Source organism: Fusarium mangiferae, assembly GCF_900044065.1.
Source record: "Fusarium mangiferae strain MRC7560 genome assembly, contig: FMAN_scaffold010, whole genome shotgun sequence".
NCBI classification, from domain to species: domain Eukaryota; kingdom Fungi; phylum Ascomycota; class Sordariomycetes; order Hypocreales; family Nectriaceae; genus Fusarium; species Fusarium mangiferae.
In genome coordinates this window covers 1,472,930-1,490,291 of record NW_024573930.1, presented here as the reverse complement: position 1 = coordinate 1,490,291, position 17,362 = coordinate 1,472,930, and the positions used below count along the sequence as shown (strand labels likewise).

At 49.3% G+C, this 17,362-nt stretch overlaps 5 protein-coding genes across 5 annotated transcripts; 1 reads left to right on the top strand and 4 right to left on the bottom strand.

Annotated features, from left to right (window-relative positions):
- Nucleotides 1-11: 11 nt before the first annotated feature.
- FMAN_02592 (uncharacterized protein) lies at nucleotides 12-1,481 on the bottom strand (the record flags this gene model as incomplete). The annotated part of the gene is made up of 1 exon (XM_041820174.1): nucleotides 12-1,481. The coding sequence occupies one exon, from the start codon at nucleotides 1,479-1,481 to the stop codon at nucleotides 12-14; it is 1,470 nt and encodes a 489-aa protein (XP_041686080.1).
- Nucleotides 1,482-1,906: 425 nt separating this feature from the next.
- On the bottom strand, nucleotides 1,907-3,844 carry FMAN_02591 (putative N2,N2-dimethylguanosine tRNA methyltransferase; the record flags this gene model as incomplete). The annotated part of the gene is made up of 1 exon (XM_041820173.1): nucleotides 1,907-3,844. One exon carries the CDS (start codon nucleotides 3,842-3,844, stop codon nucleotides 1,907-1,909), a length of 1,938 nt encoding a protein of 645 aa, XP_041686079.1.
- A 2,578-nt stretch (nucleotides 3,845-6,422) lies between these two features.
- Nucleotides 6,423-11,262, top strand: FMAN_02590 (putative 4-alpha-glucanotransferase / amylo-1,6-glucosidase (glycogen-debranching enzyme); the record flags this gene model as incomplete). Its single annotated transcript, XM_041820172.1, has 3 exons — nucleotides 6,423-6,655; nucleotides 6,769-11,128; nucleotides 11,185-11,262. The coding sequence occupies 3 exons, from the start codon at nucleotides 6,423-6,425 to the stop codon at nucleotides 11,260-11,262; spliced, it is 4,671 nt and encodes a 1,556-aa protein (XP_041686078.1).
- A 1,003-nt stretch (nucleotides 11,263-12,265) lies between these two features.
- On the bottom strand, nucleotides 12,266-13,134 carry FMAN_02589 (uncharacterized protein; the record flags this gene model as incomplete). Its single annotated transcript, XM_041820171.1, has 3 exons — nucleotides 12,266-12,590; nucleotides 12,641-13,055; nucleotides 13,104-13,134. The coding sequence occupies 3 exons, from the start codon at nucleotides 13,132-13,134 to the stop codon at nucleotides 12,266-12,268; spliced, it is 771 nt and encodes a 256-aa protein (XP_041686077.1).
- Nucleotides 13,135-16,391: 3,257 nt separating this feature from the next.
- On the bottom strand, nucleotides 16,392-16,787 carry FMAN_02588 (uncharacterized protein; the record flags this gene model as incomplete). Its single annotated transcript, XM_041820170.1, has 1 exon — nucleotides 16,392-16,787. One exon carries the CDS (start codon nucleotides 16,785-16,787, stop codon nucleotides 16,392-16,394), a length of 396 nt encoding a protein of 131 aa, XP_041686076.1.
- Nucleotides 16,788-17,362: the final 575 nt, after the last annotated feature.

Here is a 17,362-nt window from a genome sequence, read left to right as displayed (position 1 = left end):
TATATAGAGGATCAGGCCTGTTCACGGCTCTCTAAAATAACAGGGCTTGCCAGGATCTTGAAGAGACTGTGATCAAGCATATTGATACTCATATCTCCACCTTCAGGTATCTCAACGATAGTCCCATCGATGCACACCTTCCGCCATCTCTCATCTCTCTCCAGAACCGAGATTTTGACTTCGTCGACTTCGTCATAGCCAACCTTTTCTCCATCAGGCCACTGCATACCAACATGACTGCCCTCATCGTATGCCTTCATCATGACACTCATCGTCCGCTCACCACCAATTGGCCCAAAATGCACAAGTCTAAGCTGCGATTGCAACGGCTTAGTAGCAGGCGAAATGGCGAACTTTCGCTCCATATTCGATACAAGAGCTGTGAGCACGTAGGCATGTGACTCGCGAGGAATATCCTCAAACGTAGTAGAACCTCGACGCCGAATAGACACTTTTGCAGCATATGGGTGAGACTCCTTCAGAAGCCCTTCAGCGACCATATGGAACCGCTTGTCGCCGTGGACACGATATTCAGGTGTGTCACTCTCGTGGACAAGACTTGCGTGAAATCCGTAGCTAGCTACAATAGCTCCCTGAAGATGCGTGACTGACGTCTCCTGCTTCTGAATCTGGTTTACGCCAGGAGTTGAAGGCTGTTCCTTGGATTTGTCCGTAAACTTGACGATATGGGATCCAGGGGAGAATGCTGCCCGGAAGACGGGAAGATCAGCGCCAACCCCTTGGAATAATGTTCGGAGCCCGAGTACAAGTGGGCTTGGACCAGGCTCGGTGTAGAGTGGCTTGTGGGTAGAATGGAAGAGGGCGTTTCCGGTGCCCAGAGGGAGAAGGGCAACTGTAGGAGGATTCTCTGGCACCTGATTCCCGTCAGAGCCGTTGAGGAGATCGACGATACCACCATCTCCACTCAGAAGCACGATAGTCCTCGCTTTCGAACGTTCATCTGTAGTCCATAACTGCTTTGCATAGTCTCGGATGGTCTCTGGGCTTTCTGTGTGAATAAGACGATATGTTGATTGGCCAGAATCATCTCCTGCGATGTATGTCCAAATAGGATGGAGAACATCTTCCCATACTTTTGAGGCGAGTCCAACACCTGATTTGATCGAGACGATAATGTCCACCTGGCTTGTGGCACCATGCTCGTTGACAGAGCTGTGCTTAAGATGAGGAGGGAATCCAGCCACTGTGAGACTTCGAAGGTCGGTGTGTATTTCCTCCGTCCTCAGTATCGAGAGCTGAAATGGGATTTCCTTGTTCTCTGGGTCCTCCTTGAGGATAAAGAGTAGGTATTGCGAGGACCCTGATTGCGAGTTTGTTGCTTCGTGAACCAAGACAAGCTCATGACGTGAAGCACTCTCGGATGTCCCGGTGCGAGTCCATGTCAGATTGTCTTCAGTGACGGAGACATTTTCCACGGTCGTCACTTCGGCTAGGTGAGTGTTCTCCAAAGTAGGAGACATTGCGACAAATGGTCAAGATTCAGAACAGATGAAGAGAGAATGGAAGAATATGTGGTATCTTTATGGTAATCTGGCGCTATTGGCCAATCATGAATACGTGTAACAGGACTCGCAGATGCGAACGGAAAGCGGCCAGGATTAGAGAGACGGGAACCGAAGTCGCTAGGTTCGAGTATGGAGCTGGACGGTTTCGAATTGTGTTTAAAGACGAGTTTGTGAACGATGAAGAAACCAAGTTCAAAAACCCTCAGTGAAACTCACATCGGCCTTTGTGGGGCTGTGTTGCTGACGAAAAGATGATAGGCACGCCAGCATCGCGCAATCAATTCAAAAATCCCACAGGATCGCCTTCTTTAACCGGTAAGACCAAGTAAGTGATTAAGAGTTGTGCTTTTTTCCCTTTCTTTTAGTCAGATTGTACATTATCATCGACGACTCGCTTTAGCCAGAGGACCCCAGTTTTCTCGGGGGTTCATCTGGTATCGCACCAGCTTCTGCTCTCCTCGTCTTCGTGCAAGACGTGCTAGGTTCTCGTCGAATACGAGTGTCTTGCGCAATTCCGCCTCACTAAGGAGGAGCTTGCCATCGCCGTTTGGTGCATCTGCTGTACCCTCGACAGGGGCCTCTGAAGTCTGCTGTTCCACGCCCTCCATCGCAGAGTCATCTTTAGCCGTTTCCTCTGTAGCCTCGGGCTTCTCTTGTCCAATGATTCCAGCATCAGTCAGAATCTTCCATGCGGCGCTGTTTTTCTTGATACTCGATTCTTTGATGGGTGACTTCTGGCGAATCCATTCCGTTATTATCCACCAGATCGTAGACCATGGCGCGTCAGTCTTGATACTCCCTGGTCGGCAGTGGCTTCGAGCAGTACGGTAGCCAAGATGAATCAAAGCACCTCGAACCATGTCCTCACTTGGGGTCACGCAGCTCACTACATTGGCCAAACGACTTGGGATAATAAAGAAGGGATAGTGGTCAACGGTTGCAAGCTGAGCATCCTTGGGATCGACAGGCTCCTTGACCTCAGGGCCAGGCAGATACTCTTCGAGAGCTGTTCGCAGCATACCCTCAAGTCTGGGCATCGTGCCATAGATAGAAGGGTCAGCCTTGGGAATCTGCGCCAGAAGCCTCTCAATAAACTCTTGCGAATGAATGTGACCACCATACATAGGGCCATTAATGTGCATCTTCATTCCACAGTGTTCGCAGTGTCGATCGGCTGATGGTCCCTGGGCCATAGTGTGCTTGTAAAAGGCGCCATTGCCCTTCTTGTTCGGCGCGGGCTTGCTTCTCAACATAGGCTGTGTTTCCCAAGCACCACAGCCTGAGTCGCAGCTGTAGACTAGCATAGTCTTGGAAGCGAGGAACTTGACCGACTGCGGGGACTTGGTCACCTTGATGAAGAATTTGGTGTAAAAGTCGATCGAGAGCGAGAGAAGAGGCTCAATTGCCAACCCATATCTGGCAGCCGAGGTAGCCACGGCGTTCAGAACAAGTCGAAGACCAGCTTCATGGGAGTGCATTCCCTTGATTGGAATTCCGCCGTAAAGCGCAAACGTCTTCTCGCAGTAGCTGTGACCTGCCCACACCGCACTGTCTGTGCAGGTGATACATAAGAGGCCACCGTCGTCTCTAATAGATTGCACGGCAGCGTCAAAGAAAGGTGCAGCTGTACCATAAGGATCCAGGTCAATAACATCGAACTTGTTGGTCTTGCCTGGGTTTCCACCCTTGTCTCTGTTGGACAAGTCGTCTGCGATGCCTCGATACATGAGCGCAAGCGCATCACCTTGCGTGACGGTAATCTTGTCCTCAAGTCCGTTATGCTTGGCGTTCATCCTGATAGACTCGGCAGCAGTGTCAGATAAATCGTTGGCCTTGACAGATGTCACAAAAGGTAGTTCGTGGGCATATCGAAGTGCTCGCAGCCCAGACGCCGATAGCGCATCCAGGATACGAAACGAGGGCTTGGTTTCTTTCTTGGGTTGTCGTGCTTCGGCATCGTTGGGTTTAGCAGCCTCTTCAGTCGCTTGCGCTTTATCCTGTGGTGGAGGGTTCACGTGTTCGGTAGGCTTCTGGTCTTCATCGCCTCGCTTGCGCTTCTTGCTCTGCTTGTTCATCCTCGACTCGTACTGTTCTTTTCTCTTCTCCAGAGACATTTCGCCATATGTCTTGATTGCGAGAACAGAGAGATCACGGTTGTATTGCTGGATAGGATTGTAGAACACCTGCTGGACTTCCCCACGATCCTCACCAATCTTAGCACCCTGAGGCACCAAGATGGTTGCTTTTCCCTCTGTGACCGTCCTAAACTCCTTCCCCTCGACGGTAACAGATTCGGCGCTGACTTTTTCCTCCGCCATTTTTGCTGTGGTCGAAAATTGGCGATGCGCAATCGTTTTGTCGCAGAGAACTCGGTAGTTGCGATTTGTGCTAAGGATCCGAGTTTTCGAAAAGCGGTTTGTGAGATCCAAGATCGCTCCAGCGCCAAAGTTCGATCTTGATCTCCAGAAAACGCGAAACATGTAATTATGTTGCTTGGAAAGAACTTTCATGGCTCGAGAGCTTGTGGTTGACTGAAGCTAAATTTTATAAAATTCTGCCGCCTGCTATGGCCCATGGCCGTATACGGCAGGCGGTGAGAGCTGCCATCTTAACTCATGATGGAAACTCGACAATTGCGTTTCTTAATAGGTAGGTTGTAAAGGATTCTATATATTCGTTCTTCAAATTCAATTCAATCAATCTTCAGTTTGCTTTTCTTCATTGTATCCACACGAAACATTAGTTAACAGCTTGGCATAATCTCATTGTCTACAACTGCTTAGGAAAAACCACAGCATCAAAAACGTCGTAATGTAAAATAGGCATCTAAGTCAAACATTAAATCCTTTCACGAGAAAACGAATGCGGTGGGATGACATGAACTTTGGGTTCACTCAGGGATGAAATATCAGTGTCAAAATGAATCATTCCTTCGATACTCCATGAACTTCGTGGCTTCTACCAATGCACGTTCTCTGAATGGCTTCAGGGTAAGTTACCTACCTATTTTTGGCAACTGTCGATCTTGGAGAAGGATCAACAGGGAAGGTCTCCAACTCTCCACGGATCCATAGCAAGTGGAGGCATGAACCATTTATTGCTCGCATCAGACCAGACCAGACCAGACCAAGACGTTCGTCGTATACAATCAGATCATCACTTAATTCTCTCAATCTGACTGCATGACTCGGCACTTGGCTTTAGGTCAAGCGGTCAACTTGTCAGTCAAGTACAGCAACCAATCGAAGACATCTTTTGACAGTCAATGTCCATCGACTAACAAAAAAAACTCTGCTTGAGCCTCTGTTGATCAAGGCGCAACAGCTCCGAGCTCTGCCCTAGAAGAAGCGAACTCCAAGGATCCCCCCGCCCTGTATGTTGAGATGACGGGGGCGCTAAGACCCATGTAGATGAAAAAATTTGGGGGATGGGGGAAAATTGGATAGGTTGCGCTTCAATGACGTAGCAACTGCGTAAAAGCATGCAAGTTGGCATGTGAATTTGACTCAATTGCAAGTACTCGAGTTATTCCCAACAAACCGCTGTAAAATGCTCTTCTTTGCTGGCAAAACTATGAGAATCCAGCTTAGACAGAGCCAACCGTCAATTTAAAGACCGCCAATCAATTCCTCATAAAGAACAAGAGCCGCACACGGAAGCTCCCCCCTCACCATCGCTCTTTATGCGTTGCGAAGCTTCCCCTGGAGGCGCCATGATGAATTGACTCAGAGACGTACAAAACTAGGCCAACTCCGTACAAGGCACGGCTTGTATTCGTATCCTGTGGTATCAATATCGAGAATCTCTCGAAGCTAAGCCAGGAACATCGTGGCTCGGTGCCTTGTTTGCTTCAGCTTCGACGCGACTAACAAAAGCCAATTGCTCGCCCATTGGCCGTGAGTGATTTGTTGTTGGCTGACAAGTTACAACTGCTACATACCCCTCCACGCACAAGATAGAGCTGCTGCAGCCTCTTGAAGCTACTGGGAACAATATCTTGGAATTAACAACCCGGCACTCCCGGACAACCAACCTGGTTCCCCGTCTTGACCGCCAAAGACAACATCCAAGGTTTGGTTTGGTTGTACGAAGCTGATATGACTGTATCCAGCAGATTCGACCAGAAGCTATGGGATGTGATGGAGGAGGATTCTGACCTATAGTACTTTTCATCGTGCGGTAGCTCACTCAACCTGAGCGTGTAGTATGTATGAATGAATGAATGTATGTACGTACTAAATAAGGCACTTGTTGAGCTGTCCAAATTCGGTTACATGAAAATGACTTGATCGAGGAGCTGTTTACTTTTTTCTTCTTCCCTTCTCTTCTTTCTTCTTTTTGGCGTAGACGAAATATTTCTCCCTCGTTCCTGCCCTCTTGTCTTTTCCTCTCTCTCATGTCCTTCACCTCGTCAACCCCGAGCTCAATCTCACTTCTTTCCAAAAACATCGTCCAACATTGACTTCTACCTTAATTATTCCTAGACACCCTTTTCTTCTCCCTTTCAACCCTTTTTAGGCCTATGCCGTAGGCTGCTTCAGGCCTATCCCCTCTTCCTCCCACCATCACCTTATCTTTGGGATATTATCCCTCCTGTCGCTTGCTCAGGTTGTCGATCCCGCTCGATATCCCAGATCCAAGATCCCTGAACCGAACCGACGAGCCCACTAAAAACGACCCAAGCAGCGTCTTCGGAGCTCACTGACCACGGAGCACCCCACTAAGTTAACTTGCCTACTGCGGACGCGAACCGTTAGCTATCGATCATAGCTCCACTGCGACAGGCACGTTGCGTAGTGCAACAGCACTTCCTTGGTTACCAGTTTCAGTGTCTGGCTGAGCTGTGCTTTTGTCGTTTCGCGGGGCACGAAGCGCCCGCTCTTCTCTTCTCTCATCATGAGTCCACCGCACACCATGACATCCAACGAGGTTTATTTGTTGCCGCTCAACGATGATGGCTCACCTCAGGTGCAAGGTGAATATATCTATCTCGCGCCCAGGTCTCACGAGCCTGTGACCATTCGTTTTGCCATCGAGGGCACCTCGTCCATCTGCCGTCATGGGAGCCTTTGGGTCAACATCCCTGCCCAAGGTGATGAGTTTCGCCGCGATCATTTTCGCGAGTTCAAGTAAGCTTTGGCACTCATTTTGATCCAATTGATCACTTTTGAGGCAGTTTGAACCGTCCCAATGCTGTAACAAGCTCACGCAACTCTGTGTAACTAACACAGTCGTTTTACAGACTTACACCCGATTTCAATCGAACTCTCGAAATATCCATTCCCATTTGCCAACCTGGTGCCTATGCGTTCTACACTACCTACGCTGAGCTGCCTGACCTCAAGAAGGAGCTAGAAAATAGCTCTGAACAGAAGGAGAACCTCAAGAAGACTCCCCTGTACTACATCGATGTTGCTCCTAGACTGAAACTCGACGGCCGGCCATTACCGTTGCCTGCCTTGTCAATTTTCTCCGTCATTAGCAAGTTCATGGGTAAATATCCCAATGACTGGGAGCGTCATCTTCACGGTATTAGCGATCGCGGCTACAACATGATCCATTTCACTCCTCTCCAGGTGCGCGGAGTGTCCAACTCCCCATACAGCTTGTATGACCAGCTCGGCTGGGACCCTGCTTGTTTTCCAGCAGGAGAGGAGGATGTGCAGAAGATGGTGGACAGCCTAGAACGTAACCACTCTTTGCTGAGTTTGACTGACATTGTGCTTAACCACACTGCAAACAACACAAAATGGCTTGAAGAGCATCCCGAAGCAGGCTACAATTTGATCACAGCACCCTGGCTCGAGTCCGCTTATCAACTAGACACAAGTCTCTTGGAATTGAGCGACAACCTGGCAAAGTTGGGACTACCCACTGTTGTCAAGTCTACCGATGACTTGCTACTCATCATGAATGCGATCAAGACCGAGGTCCTTGCCAAAATTAGGCTATGGGAATACTATGCGGTTGATGTGGACCGAGATGCCGACGAGGCAGTTAAAACCTTCTCCCAGGGAACGAAATACACCTCTGACGACGCTTCAGATTTCGAGAAGAAGTTGGAAAACGCTAAATCTGCATCAATCAAGGACCAAGTCGAGTTCTTCAGGGAGTTCGGTTTGACAGGCACCGACCGAATGGGTGAGCGCTTTCGAAGGCGCGTCAAGCCTGACGTAGCTGCTAGCTTTTTGGCTTCGTCCGTGGGTTCTTCCGACGAGAAAGCAGCCAGGGCCAAGATTGTCGAGATCTTGGAGATTCTCAATGTAGACTACTACAAAGAGTATGATGCTGAAGTGGATGACATTCTTCAGCAGATCTTCAACAGGATCAAGTATGTTCGGCTTGATGACCACGGTCCCAAGCTTGGCGAGATCAACAAGGAGAACCCCCTAATTGAGCCTTACTTCACCCGACTCCCCAAAAATGAGACAACATCCAAGCTCAAGCCCGAAGAGATGGCTTTGGTCAACAATGGATGGGTTTGGGGCGGCAATGCGCTCGTCGACAACGCTGGACCTGAGTCCAGGGTGTACCTTCGCCGAGAAGTAATCGTCTGGGGTGACTGTGTCAAGTTACGATACGGCTCAGGCCCAGAAGACAACCCTTGGCTGTGGGAGCATATGACCAAGTATGCTCGCACACTGGCCAAATACTTTGCCGGTCTCCGTATCGATAACTGCCACTCAACTCCCATTCATGTAGCTGAGCACATTCTTGACGAGGCCCGCCGAGTGCGACCTGACTTGTATGTTGTGGCCGAATTGTTTACAGGCTCGGAAGAGATGGACTACGTTTTTGTGAAGCGCCTTGGTCTCAGCTCCCTTATTCGTGAAGCCATGCAGGCATGGAGCACGGGTGAGCTTAGCCGACTGGTTCACAGACACGGAGGTCGACCTATTGGAAGCTTTGAGGTCGATGAAGTTTCCAAGTCGGATGTTCGCACCCCATCGAGTAGTCCGACTAGACTCAAGAACGGCGAGACGAATGGGCAAGTATCGCATTCAAGAGAGATTATTCGTACGATCAAGCCAAGCCCAGTGCATGCTCTATTCATGGACTGCACCCATGACAACGAGACACCGGCACAGAAGCGTGATGCCCGCGACACTCTTCCCAACGCTGCTCTTGTATGCATGTGCTCCAGCGCTACTGGTAGTGTCATGGGATATGATGAAATCTATCCAAAGCTTGTCGACCTGGTCAACGAGACCCGACTCTACACATCTGCCTCGTCTGGAACAAAGCCTATTAAGATTGGAGGCGGCGAGGAGGGAATTGGCGGCGTCAAGAAGTTGCTTAACCAAATACACACTTTGATGGGCAAGGACGGATACGATGAGACTCACATCCATCACGAAGACCAGTACATTACTGTTCACCGAGTGCACCCTGAATCTCGCAAGGGTTATTTCCTCATTGCACATACAGCTTTCCCAGGCTACGGCAATGGCAACGGTGATTTTAGCCCTGTTCATCTCACTGGAACCAAAGCTCGACACCTGGGTAGCTGGATGCTCGAGGTTGACGCTGGTGAAGAGGCAACGCAGCAAGTGCTCGGGGACAAGAAGTTCCTGCGCGGCTTGCCTAGCCGAGTTAAGGACGTACCCGGCATTCGCATGGAAATCAATGGTGACGACACTACCATCACTGTGCGCGACAAGTTCCCCCCTGGAAGCATCGCCCTGTTCGAGACCTGGATCCCCGCTGCTGAGCATTCGTCTGGCTTGGACAACTATGTCACCTCAGGGTCCAAGGCTGCCTGGAATGAGCTCAGTCTGACAGACCTCAACTTCTTGATGTATCGATGTGAAGCTGAAGAGAGGGCCGAAAGCGACGGCCGAGATGGTGTCTACGACATCCCTGGACATGGAAAGCTTGTCTATGCTGGTCTCCAAGGATGGTGGAGTCTTCTCAAGAACATCATTAAGGACAACAACCTGGCCCACCCACTGTGTCAGAACTTACGTGATGGTGAATGGGCTTTGGACTACATTATTGCAAGACTGCAGCGAATCAGTGCCACTCCAGGCAACGAGGCACTTGCCCAACCCTTGAGATGGCTCGAGGAGCGATTTGATGCCATCCGCAAGATCCCCAGTTTCCTGCTTCCCCGTTACTTTGGTCTTGTCCTGCGTACTGCTTACATGGCAAGCTGGGACAGATCTCTCGAGCTCATGAACTCTGGCGTCCGAGATGGCCAATGGTTTTTACAAAGCTTGGCCATGGTCAGTGTTCAGCAAGTTGGATATGTCAAGTCAGCATCATTGTGGCCTTTCAAGTTGGTTCCGTCTCTGGCTGCTGGTCTTCCTCACTTTGCTGTTGAATGGGCCCGATGCTGGGGCCGAGACGTGTTTATCGCTCTCCGTGGACTTCTTATTGGTACTGGCCGTTTTGACGATGCCAGAGAACACATCCTTGCATTTGCCAGTGTATTGAAGCATGGCATGATCCCCAATCTTCTCAGTAGTGGCGATGCTCCCAGATATAACTCTCGAGACTCCATCTGGTTCTTCCTTCAGTGCATCCAGGATTATACACGTTTTGCCCCAGAGGGACTTGATATTCTCAAGGCCAAGGTCAAGCGTCGTTTCCTGCCTTACGATGACACATGGTTCCCCACCAATGATGAGAGGGCATACTCAAGGGAGAGTACCATTGAGGAGATTATTCAAGAAGCACTCCAAAGACATGCTTCAGGCATGAAATACAGGGAAGCTAATGCCGGTCCCCAAATTGATTCCCAAATGAAGGATGAGGGTTTCAACCAGGAGATCAAGGTTGATTGGAGCAACGGTATCATCTTTGGCGGTAACCAGTTTAACTGTGGCACATGGATGGACAAGATGGGTGAGAGTGAACGCGCAGGATCCAAGGGAGTCCCTGGAACTCCTCGTGATGGTGCTGCTATCGAGATCATTGGCATGCTGTACAGCACTCTCGACTGGCTCGCTGGGCTTCATGAGGATGGAAAATATGCCTATGTAGGCGTGGACAAATCTGAGGGTGGCTCTATCTCCTTGGCTGACTGGGCTGGTCTACTCAAGGCCAACTTCGAGCGCTGCTACTATGTACCCATTTCTCCCGAGGAAGATTCCAAGTACGACGTCAACACGCCAATTGTGAACCGCCGAGGAATTTACAAGGATCTCTACAAGTCTGGCAAGGAGTATGAGGACTACCAGCTGCGTCCTAACTTTGCAATTGCCATGACTACTGCACCAGCTTTGTTCGACCCAGACCATGCCATGCATGCTCTGTGTGTTGCTGATGAGGCCCTTCGGGGACCCCAAGGAATGGCGACTCTGGACCCTGCGGATCTGAACTACCGCCCTTACTACGTCAACAGTGAAGATAGTGACGATTTTGCTACAAGCAAGGGCCGTAACTACCATCAGGGACCCGAGTGGATCTGGCCTACTGGCTTCTTCCTCCGGGCCCTGCTCAAGTTTGACCTCAAGAGACGAACAACACCTGAGGGTCGCACTGAGGCGTTCCAGCAGGTGACCCGAAGACTGAGCGGGTGCAAGAAGATGATCCAGGAGAGCCCTTGGGCTGGTCTCCAAGAGCTGACGCAAAAGAACGGCGAATACTGCGCTGACTCTGTAAGTCGATTTGTTGAGTATGTGAACACTGTGATCGTATACTAATCCCTAAACAGAGCCCCACACAGGCTTGGTCGGCAGGATGCCTGATCGACTTATACATGGACGCTACTGAGGAACAGAACAAGGCATAGAGCCATTTTAAGAGGTGGAAGTGATAATGGGACCTGAGGATTGGGCATGGGTTTGAACCAAGCATACAATACCACGCATTAACTACTACTATAGCATTCTCCTGATTAGGTTAATAACAAGCATCTTTAAGTGTTGTAGCATTGACTTTGTTGAGCAAAAGCTAAAATGAAAGTGTGCAGATTAGGTTCTCTAACTTGTTGACATTGAGACGTTGCTCGGAAGACGTTACTGTTAGATAGAGCAACATTGCACAAACTTTATGAATCAAATATATGGCACTAAGAAGGACTGGTAATTGCGAGTTGAAGATTTCGCGGGTGATGAAATTGTAAATGCTGTATCAAGGATAGACTCCAAACCTCTTCCCATGCCGAGGAAGCTGTAGGTAATAAAAAATGACCAAATGACTAACCAGAGACGATTTCTGTTCTGGTCTAAATAAAACAAATAAACAGCTTCGTTTTTCCCCTCCTCGCCTCGTGGCAGAGCCAACGTCACATTCCACCCACATGCTGGGAATGGAGGCGAGACTCGCTCCGTGGTAACAGCCACCACAAAAACGGAAACAGAAACAACAAACCAGGAGGATACGCCAACCCTCCTCTTCCTCACAACGCCAGAATATACCTGAAGTATGAACAAGAACGCCACGGGGGGCACAGCACGACTGGCTACCAACAAACGCGTGGGTATTGGACCACAAAAGATAATGCAGACGGCATCTTTCAACCATGCTTGATTAATCAAGTGTCTGCATGTTGCTGTAGTCATGACCACGTGCATTCATTTCCTCCTCTTTCAAATGCTGATGTAGCCCCCCTCACCAACTAAAAGTCATATGTTTTCGATGATATCGAATAGAGTAAGGCCGTTTAAATGAATAAATGCACGGTTTATATCGTAAGGCGAACAGAATGTCGAGGTGCCTTTTAGCTCGACATGGCAAGGAGAGTCATTATGAGATCGGAACTGGCGTTAACAAGATGGAGCATGAAGTGGGCATCATGTTCGGTCGCGGACGATCCATCGCTTCTTCTCCTTGGGCTTCTCTTCCACGGGGGCACCGGCGGCAGCGCCCGGTAGCATGAGGCCGTGCGAGTTTCGGTTCGATTCATCATCGTAGGGAAGACCTCCGGACTCTGAGGCCTCCATTCCGGGACCCCAAGATGGTCGAGATGCAGACCCGGAGTGCTTCTGGCCGAGGTGAGTCTGACGATCCTTCTTGCGTAGGTAACGGCGACGCCAGATGCAGGCGCCGATCCAAATGGCTGCGATGCCGACAACGAGAACAACGATCATGATAACCCATTGCCAATGGTTGGAGAGCCTGATACAGTTAGAACAATCTAAGGTATGGTAGGTAAATCGCCAACATACCAATCACCACCACCTCCATTGTTAGATAGCTTGCTACCAGATGTTGATGAAGCATCGTCACCTGTCAAAGTTGTAGAACCGCCAGTTCCAGTTTTCTTGGTTGTTCCTCCATTTTGAGCAGTCGAGACACTACACATGCTTCGAAACCAGCCAGCGATGGATGAAAGGCCCTTGGGATCCGCGGTACATGCGTCATCGCAGACACCCGTAGTGGCGGTCGAGAAAGCGGCGACTCGTTGGTCGAGACAGAAACATTGCGTGTAGGCGGTGGGGCCAGCATCAGCGGCTACTTGAGGAGGAACACAGGCACCGTTGGCATCGTAGAGGGGACCGCAAGCGGCGGCGCAGGCGGGAAGGACCTTCTGGTTGTTGAAGGGAACGATGGTGGTGACGGGGGCTTCACCTCCTTGTTGGGCTGTTCAAGTTGAGTCAAGGTTAGTATGAGGGGATTTGCGAAATCGACCTGGATTGGGGCTGAGGGATGACGCACCCATTTTGACGAAGTTCAAAGGTCAGTTAAGCCCAGTTCGGAGGGATCGATAGTCCAAGTCGTGGTCGTGGTCGAGATCGGTGTCGAAGGGAGAAAACGAGCGACGGGATCGTGGGAGTAAAAGGGACGATACAGGCACAGACAGTAACGAGAGACGAGGATTAAGGTTGTGTTCAGTGGAACCGGGGGGCGGGAAGTGTCCTTTGTATGTGTGTGTGTGTATGTATGTATGTATGTGAGGGAGGCAAGACAAGACAAGACAGGGCAGGACAAGGCCTAGAGAGGTAGGTATGTACAGCGAAGAAGCGACCTGGAAATGCAGTGTCTGTCTTTGGGTCTGGGTAGGAGCCAAGGCTGGCTTGCGTTTGTGCAATACGCTATTGAAAGAGTGGTGTCGTCACCAAACCACTTTGAGTAGAGGGGAATAAACAAAGTCTGACCGAAGCAAAGCCCAACCTCTCTTCTTTGTCGTTTTTGTTTCCTTTGGGGTCTGAAGAGAACAATGAGATCACACGACCCAGTAGGATTCGGTAGTTGGTTGACAGAAGGATCGATTTCACTTGCTGATCGATAGATAATCGATGTTGATGGAGATAGATGGCTGGGAAGAGGCAAGGAAGAAGAGAGCCCAGAGAAAAAAAAGAGTGGGTGGGAGCAATGGAAGTCACAGCGGGAAGTGAACAACAGCCTGCAGTGCAGCCGGGGAAAAACTGGGCCACTATCTCACTGTAAGCGGCAGAGTCGGGCGACTTTGTAGCGGGACAAGACCAGGGCCAGGGATGTTTTGGTTGGAGCTCTTTTTTTTTTCTTTCTTTCTGGCAGCGGGTGCAAGGGAAGGGAAGGGATGTCTAGGTTGTCTCGTCTCTTTAGTTAGATGCGACGGTCTTGCCGAACTCGGAAATGTATTGGAATTGTGAGGAGATGACCCGATGATAGCAGCATTTGGAGGGGAATGCACAGTAAAATGAATGTCACCAAAGCATTTATTCACTCATTCACCTCACAAATCTGGAGAAATCTGGAGGGAGGGAGGGAGAGGGGGAGAATTCTTGGAATACAAACATACATACATAAACTTGCCGCGTAAGTCAACTCTGGGCACTTTCACTGGATGGTAGCAGCCGCCCAGGCCCAACCCCCAACCCATCGGTACGACGAGAGAACAAGAAAAGATGGTGCCAAGGGACTTGGATCCCAGGTATCTACGGGAAGCCCGGGAGCCCTCTCCATATGGTGTCGGTACATGAACCCCATGTATCTTGGATCAGGTATGGTTGTATCACGCGGTCGAATCCAGTGGCCTGGGCTTGGCGCATTGGGCTTGTCCAAAGGCAACAAGAGAGTTTCTGCATCATGCGGAGAAGATCATTCTCACCAGGAACGCTACGTATTTGCATTGCATACATGCTGGTACAAAGTCTGTCTGTCCCCTTTTGTTTCTGGTGTTTTCGTCTCGTTTTGTTTACTTGTTGGCCCTGTCTTGTCCCTCCTGTCCCTGACAGTAGAACAGGAAACGTCTGAGAGCGTCTCAGTTTCAGCACAACATTGATGAGAGCCCACAGTCTGTATCATCCATCCATTAACATGGTCCGTATTATCCGTAATGTTGAACTGTATAACTGTGCCACCTCGTACAACGACATTACCGTTACCGTCTTGCAGGCCTCTCGTCATCTCGTGTATTAGTAGGTCGACAGACAGACACAATCTAACTATTTCTGGTTGTATTATGAACTACTGTCCATAGCGGCAGAGGCCTGGACAGCTGAACTTATCCCCGGGTGTCAAAATAAACCCATCAAAGAGACGTCTAAACTTGGCCTAGATTACCTAGATCCTTTTGTCAGCTATACCTACCTACCGACCTGAGGTCCCCAGTCTGATTGACTTTCTTTCAGTGGGAGACTACGGTAAGAAAGAGCCGAAATCGTGCCCAGCCCAGGCCATTCAGCGGAGTTGCGTGCCTGAAATAGTGCTTCCCCACTGCGACCCTCCAGGTGATTGGTTGGATTTTGGGTTTCTCCGTCATTGCAATTTCCGATGCGTGCGCCTCTTGTTCTCATGTTGCCCAACAGAGAAACCTCATGATAGAGATTTATCAGAAAACGGCAGGTCAATTGTGTTCTAGAGTGTTGTCCCCTGCCAAGAACAAGATTCACCTGCATCTTACTTTTTTCAACTGCAACTTTGAGACTTTGGTATGTGATTTACTTGACTGTCTTGACACCATCTAGATCCATGATGTGGTACCTCGATACGAATACAGTAATACAACTTTAAATGCGCCCAAATACGAGAAATTCTCTCCGTCCTCAGCAGCCTCGATTTGGTGAGATAGTTAGGCCCTTGAGTAAGGTATCCATCCATTCTTGGCGGGTTAATGCGTGTGATATCGACAGCCATGACGACGACTTTACTAAGTACCTACCTACCTGTCTATAACACACAGATCAACTGTCAGCTCTGCCTCTAACGTTAGCACTCTAGCACTCTAGCACTCATTTGCAGTCAATGCTTGACAGTCAAGCCATGACATCGCTGTCAGTATTAGCTTCCGCCCTATTCTTCAAGCCTTCCATTAGCTGCACCGTATTTTACCCGTCACATTGACTTCGTCATGCACCACATCAAGCCATTGCCAAGATATTGCCTAGACTGAGGTATCTTGGAACCTCATTTCTGGGCATGCCATTCACGTTGAGAATATTGTGTTTTATTTAACCGCTAGACTTGATTATTCTATCATATTTATTGCTAGAAAATAAATATGAATGTCATTTCTTAACCCAAAATCTCTATTCCTAACCATTCCCGAATTACAACGAACCGTCCCATGACGTGCATTTACCTATAATTTCACTCAAGCCATGTGGTCGCTAGCTTATTATTGCTTCCATCAGAGCATCTAGAAACATAACAAACTGCTCAACACGTTCATCTAGCGTGCCAGAGTCTGGAATTCTACGTGACAGTTCCTCCTCCCTGTCAAATGAGGGTCCCTAACCTGTAACATATCAAAGTGGATGAATAATGTAAAACAATTGTCTCGGATTAATATCTTGGTCCACAATCTGTTATCCTCAACATTCAATCCGCATCTCAAACATCTCCATCTTCCTCTGACATTTGACCCAGAGTAAAATATGGCACCATGAGACGCTAATCGTCACCACCAAAAGCCCCAGACTCCAGTTGATCGTGTTCTCCAACTTGGCCTCATCGGGCCTTTCACCTGGCCTGTGATCGTTGTGTAGAACGTTTCTAGACATCTTTGCCTTTGCCGTCCCCTTTGGATTCGTCTTTTTTGTCAGGCTGATTCTCGTCTTCCTCATCGGAGGAGAGATCTAGCTCAGGGGGGTATGCTGTCCCCGACGAAGACCCGCCAACATTGTTATTGTTTCCTTCACGGCGATTGAATGTGTTCCAACTATCACTCGTTCCATCCCTCCAATCTTCTACGCGTTCTGGTGTCCTTGGTGTCTCTTGAGCATTTCCTCCTCCACCGGATGTGGTTGGCGTGTAGGTGCTTGCCGATTGATTCTGCGTAGACGAATTTCCACCAGATCCAGAAGCCTCACCGTTCACTGGTCGAGTGGCTTCTCCTTTACTGCCAGTCCCCTTCTTTGGCTGATTGGCCTTCTTTGACTGATCAGGCATGATGATAGGCAGATTCTATGAAGACTGATGCCTGGGTATGTGGAGAGTCTTTCCAGATGATAAAGCGTTCGTTATCTCAAAACTTCAAGATGAAAGTGTTCTCTGTGTAGACGAAAGCCTTGAACAAGTTCTTGGTGATCATATCCACAGGGAGAAAGCCTGGCATTTATAGTCCGGGAGAACGAGAGGCTCTCTCAACCGTTTGTATTCCAGATGATGCAAACCCCCAACGAAACTCAGGCATGACCTCTCGTGACTCTAGTGGTAAAGCAGACTGCTTCATACTCTGTTTGTTGGCTCATTGCCAGACCGCAAAGTACAGTCGCTGGTTACACTGGGATGCTCTGGGATCAGGGTTGAAGTTATATCGTTGGTGATTCATCTTGAAATCGAGCACTCCGGGGACAATCCGATGCTCACGCACGCTACTGCATGTGTATCCTATTCTGGATAGTATGATCGGGTCGGGATAACGCGCACTCATTCTTGTCTGATTGCTCCGTGAATCAGTGAGAAGGGGTTGTAGTGCTATGCATCATGAGACGAGAACACCATGCCTCTTTGCTATGAAAGTA